The following is a 20,533-nucleotide window of genomic DNA, read 5'->3' as shown; positions in this document are numbered from 1 at the left end:
TAGAGATGCCATTTCCCTGTGACACCATCTGTTTTGTGAAGTGCAACAGTCCCTCCTGCATAAAAATACCCACACAACCCTCAACTATATGGTTAGGATAGTGTTACCAGGCTTTCTGGTCTCTTTCTTTGTCCTCCAAATGTAATATTGTCAGATAACGTTCTCCAAACATTGAGGTCTTTTGTCCATGAGTTTATTTGTTAACTGGAATCTGACTTTTAATGTTGCTTTGGAAATAATGGCTTCTTACTCACTGAGTGGCCCTACAGCCCAAATCAGTACAATAATATTAGGCAGCATCTTCACTAGGTCTTCTGCTTTCATTCATGGTGTTGATGCATACATTTTATACATTACAAATGCAAACAGTATAATAAGTAGACATGCAGTTTATATTTGCATAATTATTATTATTTGACCAGATCAACTCATCATGTTCATTTGACTTTATGAAAAAGATTAAATTTCTCTTAATCTTTTTCATAAAGTTACACAAGGAAACAACCACAATATTCCAGAAGCTTAGGAAGCCATGACACTAAAATGCATATAGGCTTTTCTGAATTATTTAAAGGTATAGTAATCTTAATGTAAGTAATTTTTTTCAAAATTCTCCAAAAGAAGAGACTATAAAATCTAACATTAATCCATTTCATTTCTTATTTGATCAAATGAATCAGTGGAAAATCATAAATTAAAACTCTTTTCCTTCTCATGGACATAACTTCATGCTTTTTATGTGACAGCAGGTTGCAAAAAGGTCTAGTTTTGAAGTGCAAGGTGGAAATCTCCCACAAAAAAAACACAAGACCCCCTAAACACAAAACAAAAAATAAAATATTTTTATAAGCTGCCAACACAAAACCGTTCTTCGTACCTGCCTCTGTTTCAGCTGCATGGCTGCTTTGTGTGGATGCCCGGTATCTGTCAACCTGCATCTGCGACAGAAGCAGCTGAGCGGCGCAGGGTTTCTACTCTTCTCCCCACTAAAACATTTTGGCAATTCCAGGTGCCAAACTAGCAAACACTCGCACAAATGCATACATGCATACATATGAACACATACATGTTCATACTCGAGCACCCATATATAATCCAAAAGGCTGAAGATCATAAAAACACGTGTTCATATTTTATTAATGCAAGCTTTTTGTAGAGCAAAGGTGTCCTGGTAAATGTGCAAATTAAAAACAGGATTCTGCCTCTCAAGTCATCCTCACCTTAAATTTGTAACACATGCTGGTATATTTACCATAAAACTGCTACAGAAATTCAAGTATTGATTGCTGGTTTAATGGGATAATTGATTATGCACATCGATCTTCATGTATTTCAGAGGCACTGCAGCAAATCTTTCCTATGCTGTTAAAAGTAGCTGCTACATTTTGTGTTATTTCAATGAAATGACAAGTGAATAGCTGGACAGATGGGAATTGACCAAAAGGCAATCTACCTAAGTATTTTATTACAGAGGAGCAAACTAACATAAAACATCAACTGATAAGCTTTCTTGCCTTTCTTGTAGGATGAGCTTATAGCCACTCTTCTAATATTAATCATGTTTTAACTCCAAATCCCATTCCTTTTGGTCACTTCCCAGAGCTCACTATCAAAGCTGAAATTAGACATTTAGACTTTTACTGTTTGAAACAGACACGACTCCAGTATTCTTCCTGCTTTATATCAGTTGTGATTGAGATTCAAGATACTTTAACTCTTTAACAGAACTAAACCCTGAATTTACCTCTTTCTATCTCACAAACATCACCCCACACTCCTATTAATGCCCCCTAGTAAAGTAAGTACGTAAAAAGCTTTAAAATAATTTGAGATCTTCCATTATTTGCTTTATTTGGTGCATTTATTTCCAAATAAAAATAAATCTAACTGCTGCTTCAGGCTAGTCTATAGAGATGAATGCACTGAGTCAAAAAATAAAGTTCTTGAGCTACCAGTCCAGCCTTTAGATATTGATCATAATTGAAAGGATGAGGCTCTAGACACAAACAGCTAAGATTAATTTCTTCCTTAGAATGGTTGGACAACCTTAGAGGTACGGTGAGGAGCTCATCTGGGTGGAGTTTAATGTAGCTGCTGCTCCTCCAAGGTGTCAGATGAAATGGTTCATGCTGAATCAGGATGCCCCCAGAGAGCCTCACTTTAGTGGTTTTCTGTCCACATCCCACTGGTGGGTAACCCTGAGGCAGACCCAGCACTGTAGCTGGAGGGACTATGTAGTCCTTCTAACCTGTTAATGCCTTGGGATTCCTAATAAATTAAGATTTCTGGGTTTCGTTTATGGAACTAAGTCTTACAATCCAATCGCAGATAAGCAGAAGAAGATGGATGTTTTAGGGAATTTCTAAGTTGACAATACCAATCAAATTGATATTGTTTTATATTTCTTTTATAAAGTCTGTCATTCCAACCGTAAGATAACTTTGTAACCTTTTCTGCCCTGATGGCACTCAGATTTTTATGCTACATCGTATGAAAACGAGACACAAAATCATTTTCTGTCTTGATAGATTTCCACAAATCAGACTTTTCATGCATCTAACACAAAACATAATCCTCTCAATATAGCACAAATAACACAATCTTGTCTTTAAACATATAGGTTACATTTTTTTCTGTTAACATGAACAGAAAAGTTTTTGAACCGGAGTTATGAAGGGATATAATTTGCAAGAGAAAGTAAGACTTTTGAACATGCCACAAGAAACTCAGACCTGCACATAATTAGCATGGGTTTAAGGAAAAACGCAATGAAAATTTATCATGCAGATCTCTAGAAGTTTCCATTGTGCTATCAAGCCCACATGCCTACTTGCCATAATCCCCATATGTGAAGTAAATTAAGCCCATTCTTCCCCCTCCCTACTTCCAGCCTCTGTACCCATTGCAGAGAAAAAGAAACAACTCAGTTTTAGCCTTTTCTGAAAACATTCCCCTTCCTTATAAAACTCCTCCCAGCAGACATGCAGAGGCACACAGGCGACCAGACTCTCCAGACTTACTCTAATTGCGTTTGCGTGTGTCTGCACTTTTCTTTCTCTGACATGAAGAGAAGAGCTGAGTTATTTCTTCTTTCTGCTTGTAAATGGTACTCTTGAACTTCTGAGTGGATCCAGCGAACTAAAAGAGCAGAAGTGGAAGAATCCAGAGGTGCAAAAATTACTGGAGTTAGGTAAGCCTGATGTGTGGACTGAATGATACTTTGTATAGAGAGTACACTCAGGTTTTTCCCTCACATATTCCTCAGCTAAGGTTAAGATGCTTACATCATTTACACAAACTTATAAGATGTTAAAGTAAATGCATTTTCTGGAGACACATGTTGATGTTTATTAATAAGTAACCGAGGGGAAACACTGTACCATTCTATCAACATACAATTTGGATAGAAAAAAAATGTATTTGTAATTTTAAATTATAATGTATTTTTGGTTTATTTGTCCTTGAACAAGTTTGATGGGGTTGAAAAAAAATCTGTTTCCATACTTAAGGCAACCAAAAGAATCATGAGGAAATGCAACTCCAGATGAGAGCTGAACTAAGAAAATTTCTTTAGGACACTATTTCATCTTACACAAATACATTAGTTATTCCCTAATGTATTTGCTGTAGAGACAAGCAAAGAACATAATCCAACATTAGGCATTTTTTATCAGGTGCTAAAACTCATTATCAATAACATATCTTTCCTTTACAAATTTTGTCCTCGTATTCTAAAGGAGAAATTCAAAAATATTTTTACTGAAAACAAAGAAATATGTATGCATGACTTGACCAGACCATGAAGATGTTAAACTTATTATATGTTTACAAGTTTATGTAACATTGGTCTTTCTTTAACATTTAAACCCATTCACTCCTATTTGTGTTAGGCAGAAAAAAATAGCAACTTTTTTTTTTTTGGCACGGCCTTGCTACCAGAGCCTTCCTTCTGATGGTGCTGCTGACGTAAATGTATTTTGACAGCTGTAAAACACACCTGGTCAAGCTTTGACAGGAAGGCCATGAAGCTGAATGGCACCCACCCAACAAACGCTCAGATTTGCTCCTAAACCCGGACTGAAAGAGGAGGATGTGTGCAGCCAAGAGCATCCACATCTACATTTCAGAGATTAATAAAAAGAGACTCACCAAAAGCATTTCTGCAAATTACAGAATCATTTCATATTGATTCCTCATTTTCAGAAAAGAGATATGTCTATTCAGCTGCATTCAGGGTTTTAAACCAGATTTTCACATACAGTATATGAAACTAACCCTACAAAATTTGTACCAGTGCTTGGTGGACCTGGCAAGAGAGTCCCATTGTCTGCAGTGAATCAAGACCTGTACTGACACATGCTGAAGAGTCGCTCTGCAACAAAAAAATTAAAAAATGCTCCAAAATCAAGATAAAAAACAGAAAAAAAGTTGAAAAATGAACCGAGGCCTTCATTTTTGAAGATATGGCCTGCTAAAATTCAAGAGTTTGGCCATAACAACCACTGTGTGATTTGGATGAAGATGCTTACAAACCTGAAAAAAATCATCCTAACTTTAAAGGTAACCAACAAACCTGATTCAGTTACAAAAGCATATTGTGAGAAGCTTGTGAAAGGATCACCAAACAGTTCATATAAAAGTCATTTGATGTAAAAGTCTCCTCACCAAATATTAAGGGAACTTCTTAACTTCAAAACACTTGGAAAAAATAGCTAAAATGTCACAAATTGTTTTGATATCTGGCTAAGAGAGCAAACTTTGATACTAAAAGTTGGTGAGAAGAAAAAGGTTTGTATCTTTTTATACAAAGCACACGCACATCTGGCTTCAACTGTACAAATCACTTGAACAATGTTAACAATTTTTTCTCATGAACTTTTCTATTTTCATTAGAACCAAATCATTATGACCAGTTCTATTTCGGGATTTAAACACTTAAACAGACTTGCACACCGTTGTATTTAAAGATTAAGGTGAAGCATTAAAGGGTTTGACAAACTCATGGCTTTCCCTTTGTTGAAACGCTTTAAGCCAAGAGAAAAGTCAGCCCATAAAAGTCACTTCCCTGTGACGAATCCTTTGCAGTGAAGCCAAGAAAAATGTGACTACATACTGCAGTCCAACACAAGCACAGTTTGTGCCTAACCGTCTGCATCTTAACTTTCAAGGCATTTTTCAAAGACAAAGACCACTGTTGCTGCAAGTGTGTGATACACTGAGGAATGCGCAAGGCGTTAGCAAAACAAATTCATGTCTTTTCTAAACAGACAAATTACACTTTTATCTTATTACTTTCAGTCATAAGAAAAGTGTTGTCACTGTGGACCAACAGGGATTTGTTTTAGTGGTGCTGAAACAAGCGTGGTCAAAGTTTGTAGCAATAAAAGGTTTTTGCATCACCACAATTAGGGGACATAAAGTGACAGGTTTCCCATTTAATTTATAAATAAATGTGCCATTTTTCTGTGTGTAGTCGGCTAATTGGTTTTAACACTCAAAGTAACAAAGTATATGCAGACTGAATAAAATAATTGAAGAAGCAGATGTAACACATGCCGTCATCGACTTGGAACACATCTGGAAAACTCATTAAATCTGCTTTTATTTTACATGTCAGGTCATCCCAACTGTAACCATACACATCCACAAAAAAGCATTACTATGATATCAGTATGTATACCTCATTGTCCCAAAGTAATCCTATTTGAACATATTTCCACAAAAACCCACTGAAACTTAATTGAAGTTGCCATTTAAACGCAGAGGAAACCCTCTCTGTTGTTTTATGAGTGTCTGGGTGTCTTTCCACACCACGAGTTGCCTTAAGATAAGCACTCTATTTTATTATGTATGTTTCAGCAGATTTCAGAACAAGATGTACTGATAGGTAATAACTAACCAGAGTTTCCTCTCAGCTTTGAGGAGTTTAAAAAGGTTTGAGCCAAATCCAAATGTGATCTGACAGCAGAAAGATCTCTGTCATGCAGTTTAGGGTGGATGCCTTTAAATATTTTCCATTTCCAGATGCTGAAGTGAGAAACCTAGATAGCCACATAAGTTAATCAAAAACTGTAGTTTGAAAAAAAAAACAACCCAGATTGTTTCTTTTTGTATCCAGAAAGACAAAAAAAAGACTTCCTGACTTCACATTCACAAGAAAGATCCTTAGAAAACCACTGGAAACAACAGAAACTCTACTGTAAGGAGAAGTTTCAGCTTTCACAGCCTTGGCGTGACACGAGTCACCACATAGTCTAGCCACAGAATGTGAAAAGCTTATTACTACTCCACAGCTGAGGCGGCACAGTTTTGTGCAATAACGTTTTATATAACAATGATATAAATCCACTGAAAGACTAAATTTAACCATTTTACTTCTCACAACAGAAATAGAGAGACATGATAACTGCTGATGCATCCATTTACAGTAAAATTTTAATCTTCTGAGGATTCCAAAATACATTTGAGATTTCATACACATATTTTGAAGGGGTTGCATGGTTTTGCAGTTGTAAGAACTGCTGCCTTGCAGGAAAAAGATACTGGTCTTGATTCCAGATCTTTCTGCATGGAGATTGCATTTTCCGGGCATTGCACACGAGAGTTCTCTCTGGGTACTCTGGCTTGTTCCCATAGCCCAAATATATAAGTTAAACGGGCTTAGCAACAAGTGTGTGTTCATGGTTGTTTGTCCTGTGCCTTTGGGTTACCATGTGATGGACTGACTGCATGTCCAGGATGTATCCATGCCTCTAACGCAGTGACTATTGTAGATAGGCACCAGACTCCATGTGACCATGCAGGTATAGGCGAGTATAGACAATGAGACTTTATGTTATTGATTAAAATAGTGTGCAGTTGTAAAGAGGGAGGAAAATTGTTGCACACATGTGTATTTAGTCCGAGCCAACGCTGCAGCCTAACCCTCTGCTGCAGTGACAGCCGGAAGGATTTTGTGATATTCCTCTACCAGCTCTGCACATTTAGAGACCTCAAACGAAAAGAAAGAAAAATTGTTTGTGCAGATAAAATGACTTCTAAGTAAACTGAATTTAATTGGTAGATGGGTAGCTATACTTACCCGTAGTAAGAGTCTCTAAAGAAAGTCTTTCTATTAAATAGAAGTCACTCAGATAGCAGCAACCTGTATGTAGCAAAATAAGACATACTGTGTATATATTATTTTATAATCTGCATGTGGCATTTAACAAAAGTTCAACCAAAAAAAGGTTGCCTGATAAATTGTACGTAGAAAAATATGATTGCTGCTAAAATATGCAGTGTGACATTCAGAGAGTCAGATTTATGAACCTTGTAAGTATTAGAGAAGAATCGCAGCCACATTTACTTCTCAGCTGGTTTGTGGAAAAGAATATAAAGAAGGTGAACATTTCTGGAAATATTTCAGTATCATTATGTCTTGAGAAAGTGATTTTGAACAAACATTGCCATTTGCACAGTGCTGAAGATACAAAAAGTAGAACTGAAAACAGGTAAATTGGAGTATGAGCTCTGCTGGTGGACCAGATGTGAAGAGTAGAGCGCTTAAAAGTGACAGCTGAAAAAAACAACAAAAACATTAGAGCCAGCGATTGTGAGCAAGTACTCTACTTTATATTTCCAAGATGTTTCCAGCCATAAATTCATCTTATTTACAGAGCTTTTCAAAAGTGCCACTACCTCCTTAAAATGAACAAACGTCACACTTGCGTCTCCTCCGCATACTGGATTTTTGTGCAGTTTAGATGGTTGTCCATCTGAAAGTTGCAAAATTAAGCTTTAACAGCATACCTTGAGCCCAAACCATATCCTCTAATTATCTTAAAAAACTTAGAAATCTTCACATCTTTTCATGAAATTCACAATCACTCACCTTTCTCTGCTCAGGCTACCATGTGGCAGTTTTGGGTGAAGCTCATCTGGGCCTGGATGTCCTTGGCAACCCCGATATTTGGCCAAAGTGGAGATGGCGACTGGGGTTCAGGCTTTGACATCTTCCCTGGCTTAATGGCCACCAATGACACATTGGAGTCTGTTGGTGACGAGCCTGCGAGGGTGAAAAACAACCATCTCTTAACCCCATCATCAGCGGCCCCCTCGCTCCAATTTGAACCCCAACCAGATAAGTGCTCTGTCCACTTCAGCACTAAAGCCGCTGCTTCAGCTCAAAAGCTGAAGGCCCGGCGAGAGGAGCTGGACTACCTGAAGACGATTCAACGAGGCAATAAGGCAGTGGTGGAGAACTTGGAACAGTTTGTGGGGGCAGAGCTGGGGGATCAGAAATATGAAGATATGATTAAAGAAAACATCATCAGTATCCAGGAAGACCATAAAGGCTGTAATGAAGATTTAGAGAAAGCTGAAGAAGATCTGAGAAAACAGCTGGAGGGAGATGGCTTCGCTGGGATGGAGAAGTGAGTATTGGTTAAAGTTACAGACTAACAATAAAAAGAGGAGGAGATTTAGCATTTCATCAAACATTATTTATTATTTTTACTATAAACATGTATCTGTGCCAAATCTTTGACTATCTTGTTCAGGAAAAACCAAACAAAGCATATCAGCGCAAAAAATGTGTACCAGTGGAGGTATTGTGCTTTGGACTAATGTAGAAACCCACTGGACCGATGAATCTTGCTTCTGTATACAGACGTTTTTAAGCTTTGGATAGACCGTCTGTCTGACAGACAAGACTTTGCCCAAACTGAGGCATCAACGGGACAAAACTGCAGCAGACAGACTGAAAATTAAAAATATTTAAGGTGTTTGTAAATGGCCTAATTAAAGTTCAGTGCTTAATCAAGAAGAGATGATGTGGTGGGACTATGAGAGAGCTGATCAAAAGCAGTTGTCTATAAACCTCAATATGCTTAATCAAGATGAGTGTGCAAGAAATTTCTTCCCAAAAATTTGGAAAATTGAGTCCATCTTTTCCATTATGAAGACATCGATCATAATTTACACCAAGGGAAATGAACAGTAGGTCAATAGGCATTTCTTCATTTGCCTTTTCTGTTCTTATCTTTCCTCCTGAAACCTGTTCTCTTTTCTTTTCTTTTCTTTTTTCAAATTCTGGCGCAGAGTAAGAGAAGAGTCTGTGGTCTTTGAAGAGATGCTTCGTGCTGCAGCAGACATTGCCAGCAGGTTGGAGAGATCATCCCAAACCCTTCATGTTTCATTTACACGGCAGCTGAAAGACATTGCCAGAATCCACCAATAGGAAATTGATGAACAGAGTTTCGAAACTGTTCAGATGTCAGTATCCAGTTGCATAATAATAAATATGTGAATAAAGGCTGGCAAACTGCTGTTATGTGCCAAGATCTACAGACCTAAATATTTTGTGTGTTTTTGTTACTGAGATGCAACGATGTCTACCGTTAGCAGGAAAGGAAATGCTGAAGAAAATGCTACAAGTTGGGAAATGATGGTTTAAACAAATCACCCCTCATGGGGTAAGTCATAAAAGCTTAAATATTATTTTTAATTCAGGAATTGTTTATGAAATAAATGGCAACAATCTGTGGAGCAAGTCTACAAGCTAACTAGAAGAGTCTTTTGGAAAGCCAGCATAGCGACTTAATAAACATTTAGAATGAGAAAACTGTTCATAAAATGTGTTTTCAACATTTAAAAAGTAAACTACACTCACTTGATAGTTTATTAGGTCCAATTTGCCAAGACCAAATTGGACTCACACCAGTTGAGGAGATTTATGACAGATCGTATTTTCCTGCTGGAAAATCCTGTGATGGTCTGCCGACCTTTCTGTGCATACTTCGACCTCTCGCCCAGCCTACAACTACAGAAACAAAAAACACAAAACTTAAGTGGAACTTTATAATAAATCCAAAAAATATATAACTTGTTTCCTTTTGTTTTACAAGTATGAATCTAGAAAATGTTGCATACATTTGTTGAAGAATGTGCTCTGGTCAGATGAAACCAAAATCAAGCTATTTGACTCTACAAAATGCTATTAGACCACCCAAGTTTTCTTGGTGAAACTTGGTGGTGCCATGTGTCATTTGTGCTGCGAGGATGCTTTCCTTCAGCAGAAGAGGCAAACTGATTAGAGCTGATGGGAATATAATATAGCTAAATACTGGCCAAATTGGAAAGAAAATATGTTAGAGACGGCAAAAGTCTCGAGTGTAAGGATGAATGATTATCTTCAGGATTATTCATACTGAACATATACAGCTTCAATGTAATGGTTTGTAGGTCAAAGCGTATTTGTATTTTTTATATGGTGTAACTCAGATTTACATCTGATTAATCTTTTAAATTGTTTCGCCCCGGAAGGGCCAATTATGAAACTGTTTCTCCTGATTCTCAGAAAGAGTATGTTGTCAATGTATGCTTGTTCCAATAAAATCATTTGTCATTATTCAATGATATTACGCAGCTTCTCTGTTCATCCTCACGTTGGGAAAACTTAAACATATCCAAGTATATTTATTCACTTAGTCTGCCCTCTAGCTGCTCTCCACAGAAATATCCCAGTGGAGTTGACCTGAGTGAGCTGATTCTTTGAGTGAAAAACGCTTGAATGAATTGCACAAATATTTGACATAAAACTCTAATTTAACACTTTCTAATGTGCTTAGATTTAAATGTGGCTTTTCAGTTGACTTTACATCTGAGGTTTATCATAGTGAGAAAGAGGGAGAGAGAGAAAAGAGAGAGAGAAATGAGAAGGAAGAGAAATAGGAGGAGGGACTGCCGGAGGTGTCCTACCAGATAAAGGCGCGTGTTCCCTACTAGTTGGATCCACTCTCCAGATTAAAATCATTCGAAATAGCAAAAGGATAACAGCGTGGCAACGTGCGTAAAAATGCGCAATGGTTTGGATTTGGCACCTGCGCAAGCCTGGACAACATTTTCCTATACTTAAATTATTAAAATAGCAGATTTAATCCACAACAGAAGCACATTTCAGTGGTGACCGAAGAGACATTTACCAATGCTGAACGGTGGTACAGTAGTTGGTGGGAGCACTTTCCCACTCTCTCCTCTCACTCTGATGTAGCAGCAGTTGTGCAGTTTTTCTGATATGCCTCCCAGCTGCGAAGATGACACATGCTTCTCTCACGGAAAAGACTCTGACGGATCGTCCCTGCTGCGCTTTCCTCTCTGATCAAGTTGGACTTATTTTTTCTAACAGAGCGCAAAATGATTCACAACCACCTGTTCCTGAAAGGGACGATCGTCGTCTGGACGCTACTTCTGGTTAAGACAGGTAAGCCGGGTTTTTTTTTTTTCCTGTACTGTAACATCTGAACAGGAATTTAATACACAGATCAGCTGAAAAAAATATTTAGGAACCAAAACCTGTGAATTGCAATAATAATCACCTACATTATTTTCCAATTAAAGCCCTTCAATTATTCTGACGTCCTTCTCTAGACTCAGTAAAAACCAATAAAATAACTGCGTTCTCTTTTAAAATGTTTTTCCTTACGTATCCCAACCTTGTTTGAATTGTTGAACACGTTTTTACTTCTTAAAACGTAGTAAAGATTTTACAGAACTCGTATGTGCGTTTTATGTTCTTTTATCTCAATCACATCAGGGGTTTTTTTTCTACCTCTAAATCCAACTTGAATTAGCCAGCATGAGATTATTTTCTTGCAAGGGTATACAGTAGTAGCTACAAACTAGGGATATCCTGGTAGCACTTTCCTTCCCTCACCCCTTGACGCAATATGAAAGCATTTGAGTCTCTGATACTTGTAGGTTTAACTGCACACTTGCACAGCACTTTAATCAAAACCTTCCGAGTTAAGAATGTGTCATGCAGTTCCAAGTCCCCCTCTAAGGTAAAGTGTGTGTGTGGTGTGTGTTATATATGTTTTGTTTTTTATTTTTTTATTTTTATTTTTTGCACTATTTTGTTTTTGTCAATTAGATGATCTTAGCTTAGCTATAGTAGCTTAGATAGTGCAGTTGCATTACGAAATTGCAATGTAAGTTTTTATTGGTTTTCTTGTTGTTGTTTTTTTCAACAGGTGAAGATGTAAATTATGACATTGTTTTTTTTTTTTGTTTTGTTTTTGTTTTCCTGTATGGTCCATTTCTAAATTTGGAGAACCTGCCCTTTCAGGATCCCTGCACCTTTTAGTCACAGCCATATTGTGGCACAGTTGATGTAAAATAAGACAGCAAGTCAACAACAGGGGATGGGAGTTAAGTCCTACACTGCCACTAGAATACCAATAAATCAAAAATGCTTTCATTAGGATTTGATACTTGATACTACATATTTGGATTAAAATCAATTAACAACCATAAATCTGATGGAAACACTGATAAGGATCTACTAAGTATCATGATTTTTGAAGTTTGTTATCATTTTTTTCTGATCTAATTTCCTTACTAACGTTCACATACATTTCTCCAATTGCAGCTGTTTGTTTTCTCTAGGTCAGACATGTTTGCAGCCACAGCCAGAGAAAATGTTAATATCTCCAGAAGCCATAAAGTTCAGAGTGCAGATTTTTAGTTAAATAAGACAAATGCTGGTATCTTTTATTTATTCCTTATGTTTTGTAATTTAATAAGCACCCAATTTATTCTCTTAATCCTATTTCATATCCACCTGATACAAACTGGCACTTTTCTATAATAGGATTACTTGAGTTGTGGCCTTTCTAAAGTCATTAAACACACATACATCTTGCAATGTTTGTATATTAAAAACACATGTTTTATAAATAAACAGTGCTAATCTACAACTGATCAAATGATAGGTAAGAAAGATTCATGGAGCTTGTGACAAAGTGGTTCAGTTTGTGTTCACCACTTGTCCCTTATTCTTATTTCTGATACATTTACTTTCTGTAGCTGGTCATAATGCTTAAATTGATACATTAGTTTGCAACTTTGCTTCACTTACTATCCGGGTTTGTTTGTGTTAGCATTATGTTGCAGTTTCCAACTAGTGATATGTTTAGTTTAAAGCTACAACTTCTGTACTATTGGTTGAACTTGTTTATTTTGTTTCAGAGTATATTCATGGTATTTGTGTCCCTTGTAGATCTACAGCAGGGCAGGAGTATAGAAGGTGCCGGCCCAGTATTTCCTGCTTAAATGGCTAGATGATATCACTGATTGCCTTGCTAGGTTCTACCAACTAGAGGGTTTTCTTTGAATATTGATCTGTTTGTTTTTCTTTAAAGTAACTTTTTGAGTTATCTTACAGGGTTTATTTTGCAGACTATTTCATTATGTAGATGAGTTTGTAAATTAGATTAATAATTGTGTTTTTGTTTCTGTTTAGACTTTGTTTTTTTTGTTTTTTTACCTGTTTAATTGTGGCTTGGTCCACTCATGTGCAGGTGTGTTGCCAATTGGCTAGAAAAAGAGTGTTTTTGGGAAGCTCCAAAGAGAAGGTGGTTGTCAGAGAGTTAAGAAGCAAATAAAAATTACTCGGAAGACTCTGGAAACTGATGCTGTTTGTTTTTGTTCACCTTGTGGCTCCTTGACCACACTATCTTACAGAGCTGAATTTAAACAAGCTCTTTTCTGCCTGCCATAATTAGGTCAAAATAATTTTTTTTGTAAGAGGTGGATTGGATATGCATAACCACTGAGAGAAATATATTATATGAAAACATTATGCTTTTTACAGATATTTATAGAAACTTTCTCTATGAAAAGAGATTGACAGTAAAGGAAAAAAGAGTGCTCTTTTTTTGCAATTTAAACCTTGAATCAATTGTTCACTCAAATGCACAAACGAGTAATTTGCAGACTTGCTCAACAGATGCCTGAAAAAAACATTTAAAGTCTGCATCTTCCTGCCCCATTTTTCCTTTTTCACTTCTGCAATAAAAAAGCAGACACACAATCTAGAGATGGTTCATTTGCCACCAAGCCAAAGATCAGCTCTTTGACTTGACGCCTTGCAGTTTTCTTGTCCAGAAAATGTTCCACGTTGTTCCCTTACAAACTCTTTACTAAAAGCGCTTGACAGCCCAATTTCACCAAGAGTGCCTCTGGCCAAGGAAGCTGCTGACTCGATCCTCCAAACGGGTCAGTGTTTTATAGACCTGGCCAAGGGGCCTGGCTGGCCTCCAGTCTTCTAAGCCCAGTTTGCTGGATTTTGAAGGTGTCATCTCATTTCAAGACTCCACTGCCAGGAGGTTCTTTGATGTATGGTACCCAGGAGCCTTTTTTGTTTAGCACTGGTGAGATGGATGCATCTCACCAGGGCTGTCAAGAGACCAGACAGGAAGCCTCATCTGCAACCTTATTGGTCAGGTTAGAATAAGCAAATGAAGGCAGGAGATGACCCAGGTATTCACTTTAAAACCCATCACCTGGCAAAGATCATGTCTAAAAGAACAATGCTGAAAATAACATTTTAAAACATTAAATACTTGCTGTGAAACAGCATTGTGAAGTTTAAAGCCCATCCAAGATGTCAGCTTTAGCAGTAAATCTCTGCATCAGATTTATATGTACCCACAGATATTTACAGCATTGACCATGCAGAGGGTTGACCTGCAATAACAGTTTGTAAAAATGTCCTTAATGGAACCAAAAACTCACATGTGCAGCTACTTGATGATCCATAATCATCAAGTAGCTCCACTGAGTTGCAAAGTCCTCTGCACTATGATAGAAAACTGCAAACATAGCAGGACCTTGTTTAAATCTCAATGTCACCATAACAGATTATATGTGGATCTGCCTGATTTTAATAAGATTCTGAAAAAAAGATTTTGAAAGAAAGAACAAAAGAAAGAAAAGTACTTCTTTCTTTCTTGAAAATTCAAATATTTAATATAACAAAATACTGTCCAATCTTTTCCTTTATGCCAAATCTTACCTGAATCAAAGAAAGCAAGGCACATAAAGGACACATCACCATTTTTGGAAGGGAAATATAATGAGTTATGGTGCATGACCCATTGTAAAATGTCACACTGTCAGTTTAAGGCTTTTGTTTTAGAGCTAATAAAATAAATGATGAATTTAACAGTCTTCAGTTGGTAGCTTTTGACATTTTTTGCAAATTAAGGGCTGCTGTTACTCCTCCTAAAGTAATCAACTAGAATAAAAGTAAAAGTATAGTACCAGGTCTTAGGCACACTAATGGTCATTGCAATCTTCCCAGAATTTCATATTTTAATCCCTTTCATTATAGTTAACAAGAGATATATCAAAGCCCTTTTTTGAAATCTGCTTTTTTATGCACAAGTTGTGACACCAATTAAAATTAAATAAGTCAATAAATAGTAAATAAGTGTTTTATAAGTAAATAAGTCAATAAGCCAGTTTAATAAGTCAATATTATATTTTTTTTAAATATGACTGGTAAATTTAGGTTATGACAGAGACTTTTTTGGTGCTCCAGCTTCTTCAGATTTTTCTTCTCTTGTCTGCTGCTATACATGATGCTATACATAACTTCCAGTCAGTTTGCAATTGTTCTATAATTTCTTTCGACTTTTAGATTATTCTCTGAAAGGTGCTTAAAGCCTGGGATTTTATTTTATAACCTAATTTTGCGTAAAATGTCTTTAAAACTTTATCCCGATCTGTCTTTTGTGTTCCTTGGCTCTCTTGATGCTGATAGTCTGTAATGTTCTCTAACAATGTCTTGACGGCTTCCCAAGACATCTGGATTTAAACTGAGATTAAATCTCACACAGTTGAACTCCAGCCAGTCTTCTGTGATGAAACACCTCCATATTTCCAGCTCCCGCTCTTTCTTTCACAAGCCACGATATGATGCCAGCCGGATAGATAACTGAAGGCAACAATGACAAAAGCATTTCATATGTTTGCATAAATTAAAAATGATTAAATAAAGAGTGTAAATGATCATAGTTACTTAAAAACACTTAACAGCATGAAATCAGAGATCAAACATAATCATCTAAATGATCTCTATGTGTTTGTAAAATTCTAATAAAGAGTATTCTGGACAAATAAACATCTTATTTTCCACAGTTCTTGGTCATGTCAAGACCCATTCACATGCCGAAGATGAACTCTTCAACACGCTGTTCTCTGGTTACAACAAGTGGTCAAGACCTGTCCCAAACATCTCTGATGTGGTTATAGTCAAGTTTGGACTGTCCATAGCCCAGCTCATTGATGTGGTGAGTTATATATATGGATTGTAATTGTGGTTGTAAGAGGATTCAATCAAAATTGTTGATTTAATGCAAAATATTTTTGTCTGAAAACGCTGGATCAATAGTCAATATTTCTGAATCTAGCAAAGGAGTTGAAGTATCTTGGTGTCATTTTCATCAGTGATTACAGGATGTGGAGAGGGAAGAACTGATGTATCCTCTGTGTATTTTCAGTAATGATTGTGCTTCTTGGCCATTTGATAATAAAGAACTGGTCTAAAGGCGAAACTAGTATCGGAAAACTGGTTGTAAGACTTTTTAGAACAGTTTAACATGAACAAATCTAACATGAACACCAAATGGAAGAATGAATGTGAAAGAAATTCATGCCAAAAACGCTGGATATGTACAAAAAAAAGGATGTTCTTTCTTTCTGGCCCTGACAATTTGTTCCATCAATTATAGTCATAATATCCGACCAAATGGACCAGATCTCATGTGTCTCTCAATTAGATTTCAAAAATGTGACTTTACACATACATCTTTAAGTACTTTCAGTTCGTTTGTTCTTTGTTCTTTCCTGTTTCTCCCATTTAGGATGAGAAAAACCAAATGATGACAACTAATGTGTGGTTAAAGCAGGTTAGAAAACTTATTTCTATAGTCACATTTTTTTTAAAGAATTGTTTCTACCTTAAATGAGGGATAAAAACTCAAGGATCACATTGATCTCTCTTTGACTCTCCCAGGAGTGGAATGACTACAAACTTCGCTGGAGACCGTCTGACTATGACAACGTAACGTCCATCAGAGTCCCATCAGAGCTTATATGGGTCCCAGATATAGTTCTCTATAACAAGTTGAGTTAATAGTTATTTTTTTTATTTATTGTTAAGATTTTTTATTTCTGTGGTAGTTGTTTTGATCAAATATTGTTGTTTACAAATAACATCTAGTCATAATGTGTATTGTCAAAAAGTAAAAAGTGTGGAGATCATTCAGGTGGCTATTCAAACTGCTTGCTTTAAAAATGTAATTAATATTTTTATTGCATTTTGAGTGACTCATTGACAAATTTATAGGTTTATGATATGTGTATAGTGCCATCTAGTGGTATAATAAATTGATTACTGTTTACATGTTCACCTGTATTTGATGAACTCCTTTTTTTAGCATGCTGGTGAAGCTTATTCATGTTAAAATGAAAGCAGCCTTCATGAATGCACAATCTCCATGTGAAATCAGATGTAAAATCCAGCCTTCAGACTCAAGTCCCAGCACCTAAAGTCACCTCACTCAGATTAAAATCAAGCAGGTTGATGATGGAGTTCTGCTCCGGTGAGTCTGTTTAATCACAGTCTGTCAGTGAAATTAAACTGATGAAATGATAGCGGCTCTTCAACAGAAGCTATTATAATGATTAACATAATGAATGGGGTTTAAAATGAGCTACAATTTTTCACCATGTGATTTTTGTATGTGCTGCAGCCCTTTTGCCTAAACTTTGCTTCCCTCTAAGCCACACCAATGCTGAGTTTGCTTTGCAATTTCTTTTCTATTCCAGTGCTGATGGCGAGTTTGCTGTGACCCACATGACCAAAGCTCACCTGTTCCACACTGGTAAAGTGCGCTGGGTCCCGCCTGCCATCTACAAAAGCTCCTGCAGCATCGACGTCACCTTCTTCCCCTTCGATCAGCAGAACTGCAAAATGAAATTTGGCTCCTGGACCTATGACAAAGCCAAGATCGACCTGGAGCGAATAGAAAACACTGTGGATCTCAACAACTACTGGGAGAGCGGGGAATGGGCCATCATCAACGCTGTGGGAACATACAACACAAAGAAATACGACTGTTGCCATGAGATCTACCCAGACATCACCTACTTTTTCATCATCCGAAGGCTTCCTTTATTTTACACAATCAACCTCATCATTCCTTGCTTGTTGATCTCATGCCTCACCGTCTTAGTTTTCTACCTGCCCTCAGACTGCGGTGAGAAGATCACTCTTTGTATCTCAGTCCTTTTGTCCCTCACTGTGTTCCTCCTGCTCATAACGGAGATCATACCCTCCACGTCTCTCGTCATTCCCCTCATCGGCGAGTACCTCCTCTTCACTATGATCTTCGTCACCCTGTCCATCGTCATCACAGTATTTGTGCTAAACGTGCACCATCGCTCACCCAGCACTCACAAGATGCCCCGCTGGGTCCACTCCGTGTTCCTGGACCTGATCCCACGTTGGCTGTTCATGCGCAGGCCGGCGCCCGACGGCCGGCGCCGCAGGCTGCTGCTACTCCAGCAGCAAATAGCAGCAGAGAGGCGGCAAATGCAAATAGCAGGGTATGACTCAAGCCACTGCATCAGCACCTCCTATACCTGGATGAGAGATGGGAGCACTCTGGAAAACCCAGAGAGAAGCTGCTATGAGGACTTGGAGCTTGGAACGCTGACGTCATATTTCTCCTTCCGGCCCCCCTCTCCGAGACCTCTAGGGTTGACTCCTCCACTGCAACAGAAAAAACCCCAGAGCAGCCAAAACTTGCAAGATGGTGCTGCAGGATTAAACAGACAGCCATCTGGAGCTAGGTTTAACTCCCCACAGCAGCCGCCTAAAGAGGACAGTTCAGCGTTAGAGTCACCTTTCATACTTTCACCAAGTGTAATACGGGCATTACAAGGGGTTCACTACATTGCCGACCATCTGAGAGCTGAAGATGCAGATTTCAGTGTGAGTATTGCTTATCGCAACTACCGCAATACTACTATTTCCCTGCTAGCGAAAACAAGCTAAGACATAAAAATCAGATATAACTAACCAGCCGATGAGAAAGTTAAAAGTAAACAATGACGAGACATGGGGCCTGTCCATGAGAATTTAAAGAGTCTGTTAGGAAAGTAGTTAAATGTTTGTGAAAAGGCAGATTTGATGCGTTCTCTGCTATACAATTCTGGGAATTGAGATTAGTTTGGGGGGTTAAAATAATCTCAAAAGATTACACTGAGGATTCATAAAAAAATATCAAGGAATTTTTTTGATAACTAACAAATGGATGAAAGTCAGGTCCATAATACAGCTAGAAAAATAGTCAATTGAAGAACAGAAGTAACTTCTTGTTTTAGGTTTGTTAAGGTAAATAGATAATTTTTTTGGCAAAAAGTTACTTCAGAGACATTTATCATTAGGTTCTTGAGCTAGTAGTCTGCTCTTAATGTACCTAAAGTCATGTTAAAACTCCAGAGGAGAGTCAATATCAGGAGTTCCAGAGAAAGGGTTCTTGTGAGATGACTGATACTGACAATTTCCAGTGAAACACTTTGCTGGAAGGGAATAGTGAGGAACAGTCTCTAAACTGACAGCGAAGTCCTCCAGAATATATTGCAGTGCTAGTGTCCTAAAGCAGTAAATTGAAAATCTAGTTCATAAACAAAATAAATGTATGTCATAAGATTGCTGTCTTCGGGTAGGCATGGTTTTTGATTTCATAAAATTTTCTCTCCTTCATTGTTTTTTCCACAGGTGAAGGAGGATTGGAAGTATGTTGCCATGGTCATTGATCGGATCTTCCTGTGGATGTTCATTATTGTGTGCCTGCTTGGCACAATAGGCCTCTTCCTTCCCCCATGGTTGGCTGGCATGATTTAGGTTTTTTGAAAGATAAATTTTTTTTTAAAAAGTCTGTAGTTGGACTCCGATTTATTGTTGATGTTATTTTGTTTTAATAGTACAACTTCCGTGGGCTCAGAAGTCACCTGTTAAAAAAATAATGACATTGACTTTATATTTATTTTAACGGACTTCAGTAATACTGCATCATTGTCGACAGCAAAATTTTCAAGTATGTTCAGAAATAAACATGAATGCTTACATTAAATTAGTGGTGAGATTTATTAGCTTGCTAATGATGTGAAATTATGCAACAAATGTAAGCCTGAACACATTTGTATGCGAGCCAATTCTGTGACGGACCGGAATCCATGACTCAATTTCTATTGGAACCTCAGTTACACAAATGATCAATGTTATCACCATTGCAATTATAAGGTATTGGACTCTGTTTTCTTTTTAACCATTTAGTTCCTGTCATGTTGTTATTTCTCTCATTTTTCTCTGGTTGACATCCTTCCCCTCGGTTTACTTTTTTGTTTGTTTTCGCTTAGCCATCATTTCCTTCAGCTCCTCTGTGAGCAACATGTACATGAGCATGATTGACATTGATAAGACATTCTTCCTTGATCTGACCAGTTGTTTCTGAAGTGGGAGCGGCGTATTTCAGCAGCAGGAGAAGTAAGAGGAGCTCGTTTTTTCCCCCCGCAGATTATCTATCTACTGTCTTTTTTATTTTACTCTTTTGTTCTGTGTCATGAAAAAGACAAACACTGGCCACACCCAAAATAAAATGTTTGGGTTAACAGGTTACACTATTCTCTGGTCTTCTAG

The 20,533-nt window shown here is 37.4% G+C and overlaps 2 protein-coding genes across 3 annotated transcripts; both read left to right on the top strand.

The window, feature by feature from the left end:
* The first annotated feature begins 2,982 nt into the window (after window positions 1-2,982).
* On the top strand, window positions 2,983-10,377 carry LOC111611369. Its single transcript, XM_023347727.1, has 3 exons — window positions 2,983-3,190; window positions 7,888-8,414; window positions 9,082-10,377. Exons 2-3 carry the CDS (start codon window positions 7,894-7,896, stop codon window positions 9,218-9,220), a joined length of 660 nt encoding a protein of 219 aa, XP_023203495.1. The 5' UTR covers window positions 2,983-3,190; window positions 7,888-7,893; the 3' UTR covers window positions 9,221-10,377.
* A 379-nt stretch (window positions 10,378-10,756) lies between these two features.
* On the top strand, window positions 10,757-19,967 carry chrna2 (cholinergic receptor nicotinic alpha 2 subunit). 2 transcript variants are annotated; one of them, XM_023347725.1, is made up of 6 exons: window positions 10,757-11,242; window positions 15,964-16,115; window positions 16,689-16,733; window positions 16,841-16,950; window positions 17,656-18,823; window positions 19,613-19,967. In XM_023347725.1, exons 1-6 carry the CDS (start codon window positions 11,176-11,178, stop codon window positions 19,736-19,738), a joined length of 1,668 nt encoding a protein of 555 aa, XP_023203493.1. In that variant the 5' UTR covers window positions 10,757-11,175; the 3' UTR covers window positions 19,739-19,967. The 2 variants fall into 2 exon arrangements, with proteins under 2 accessions (XP_023203493.1, XP_023203494.1); XM_023347726.1 differs by lacking the exons at window positions 10,757-11,242; window positions 15,964-16,115; window positions 16,689-16,733; window positions 16,841-16,950 and adding an exon at window positions 16,956-17,429.
* The last annotated feature ends 566 nt before the right edge of the window (window positions 19,968-20,533 follow it).

The sequence above is a fragment of the Xiphophorus maculatus genome, chromosome 15 (assembly GCF_002775205.1).
Source record: "Xiphophorus maculatus strain JP 163 A chromosome 15, X_maculatus-5.0-male, whole genome shotgun sequence".
NCBI lineage: Eukaryota > Metazoa > Chordata > Actinopteri > Cyprinodontiformes > Poeciliidae > Xiphophorus > Xiphophorus maculatus.
Note: the sequence above shows the minus strand (reverse complement) of the source record. Positions and strands in the feature narration are given on the sequence as shown.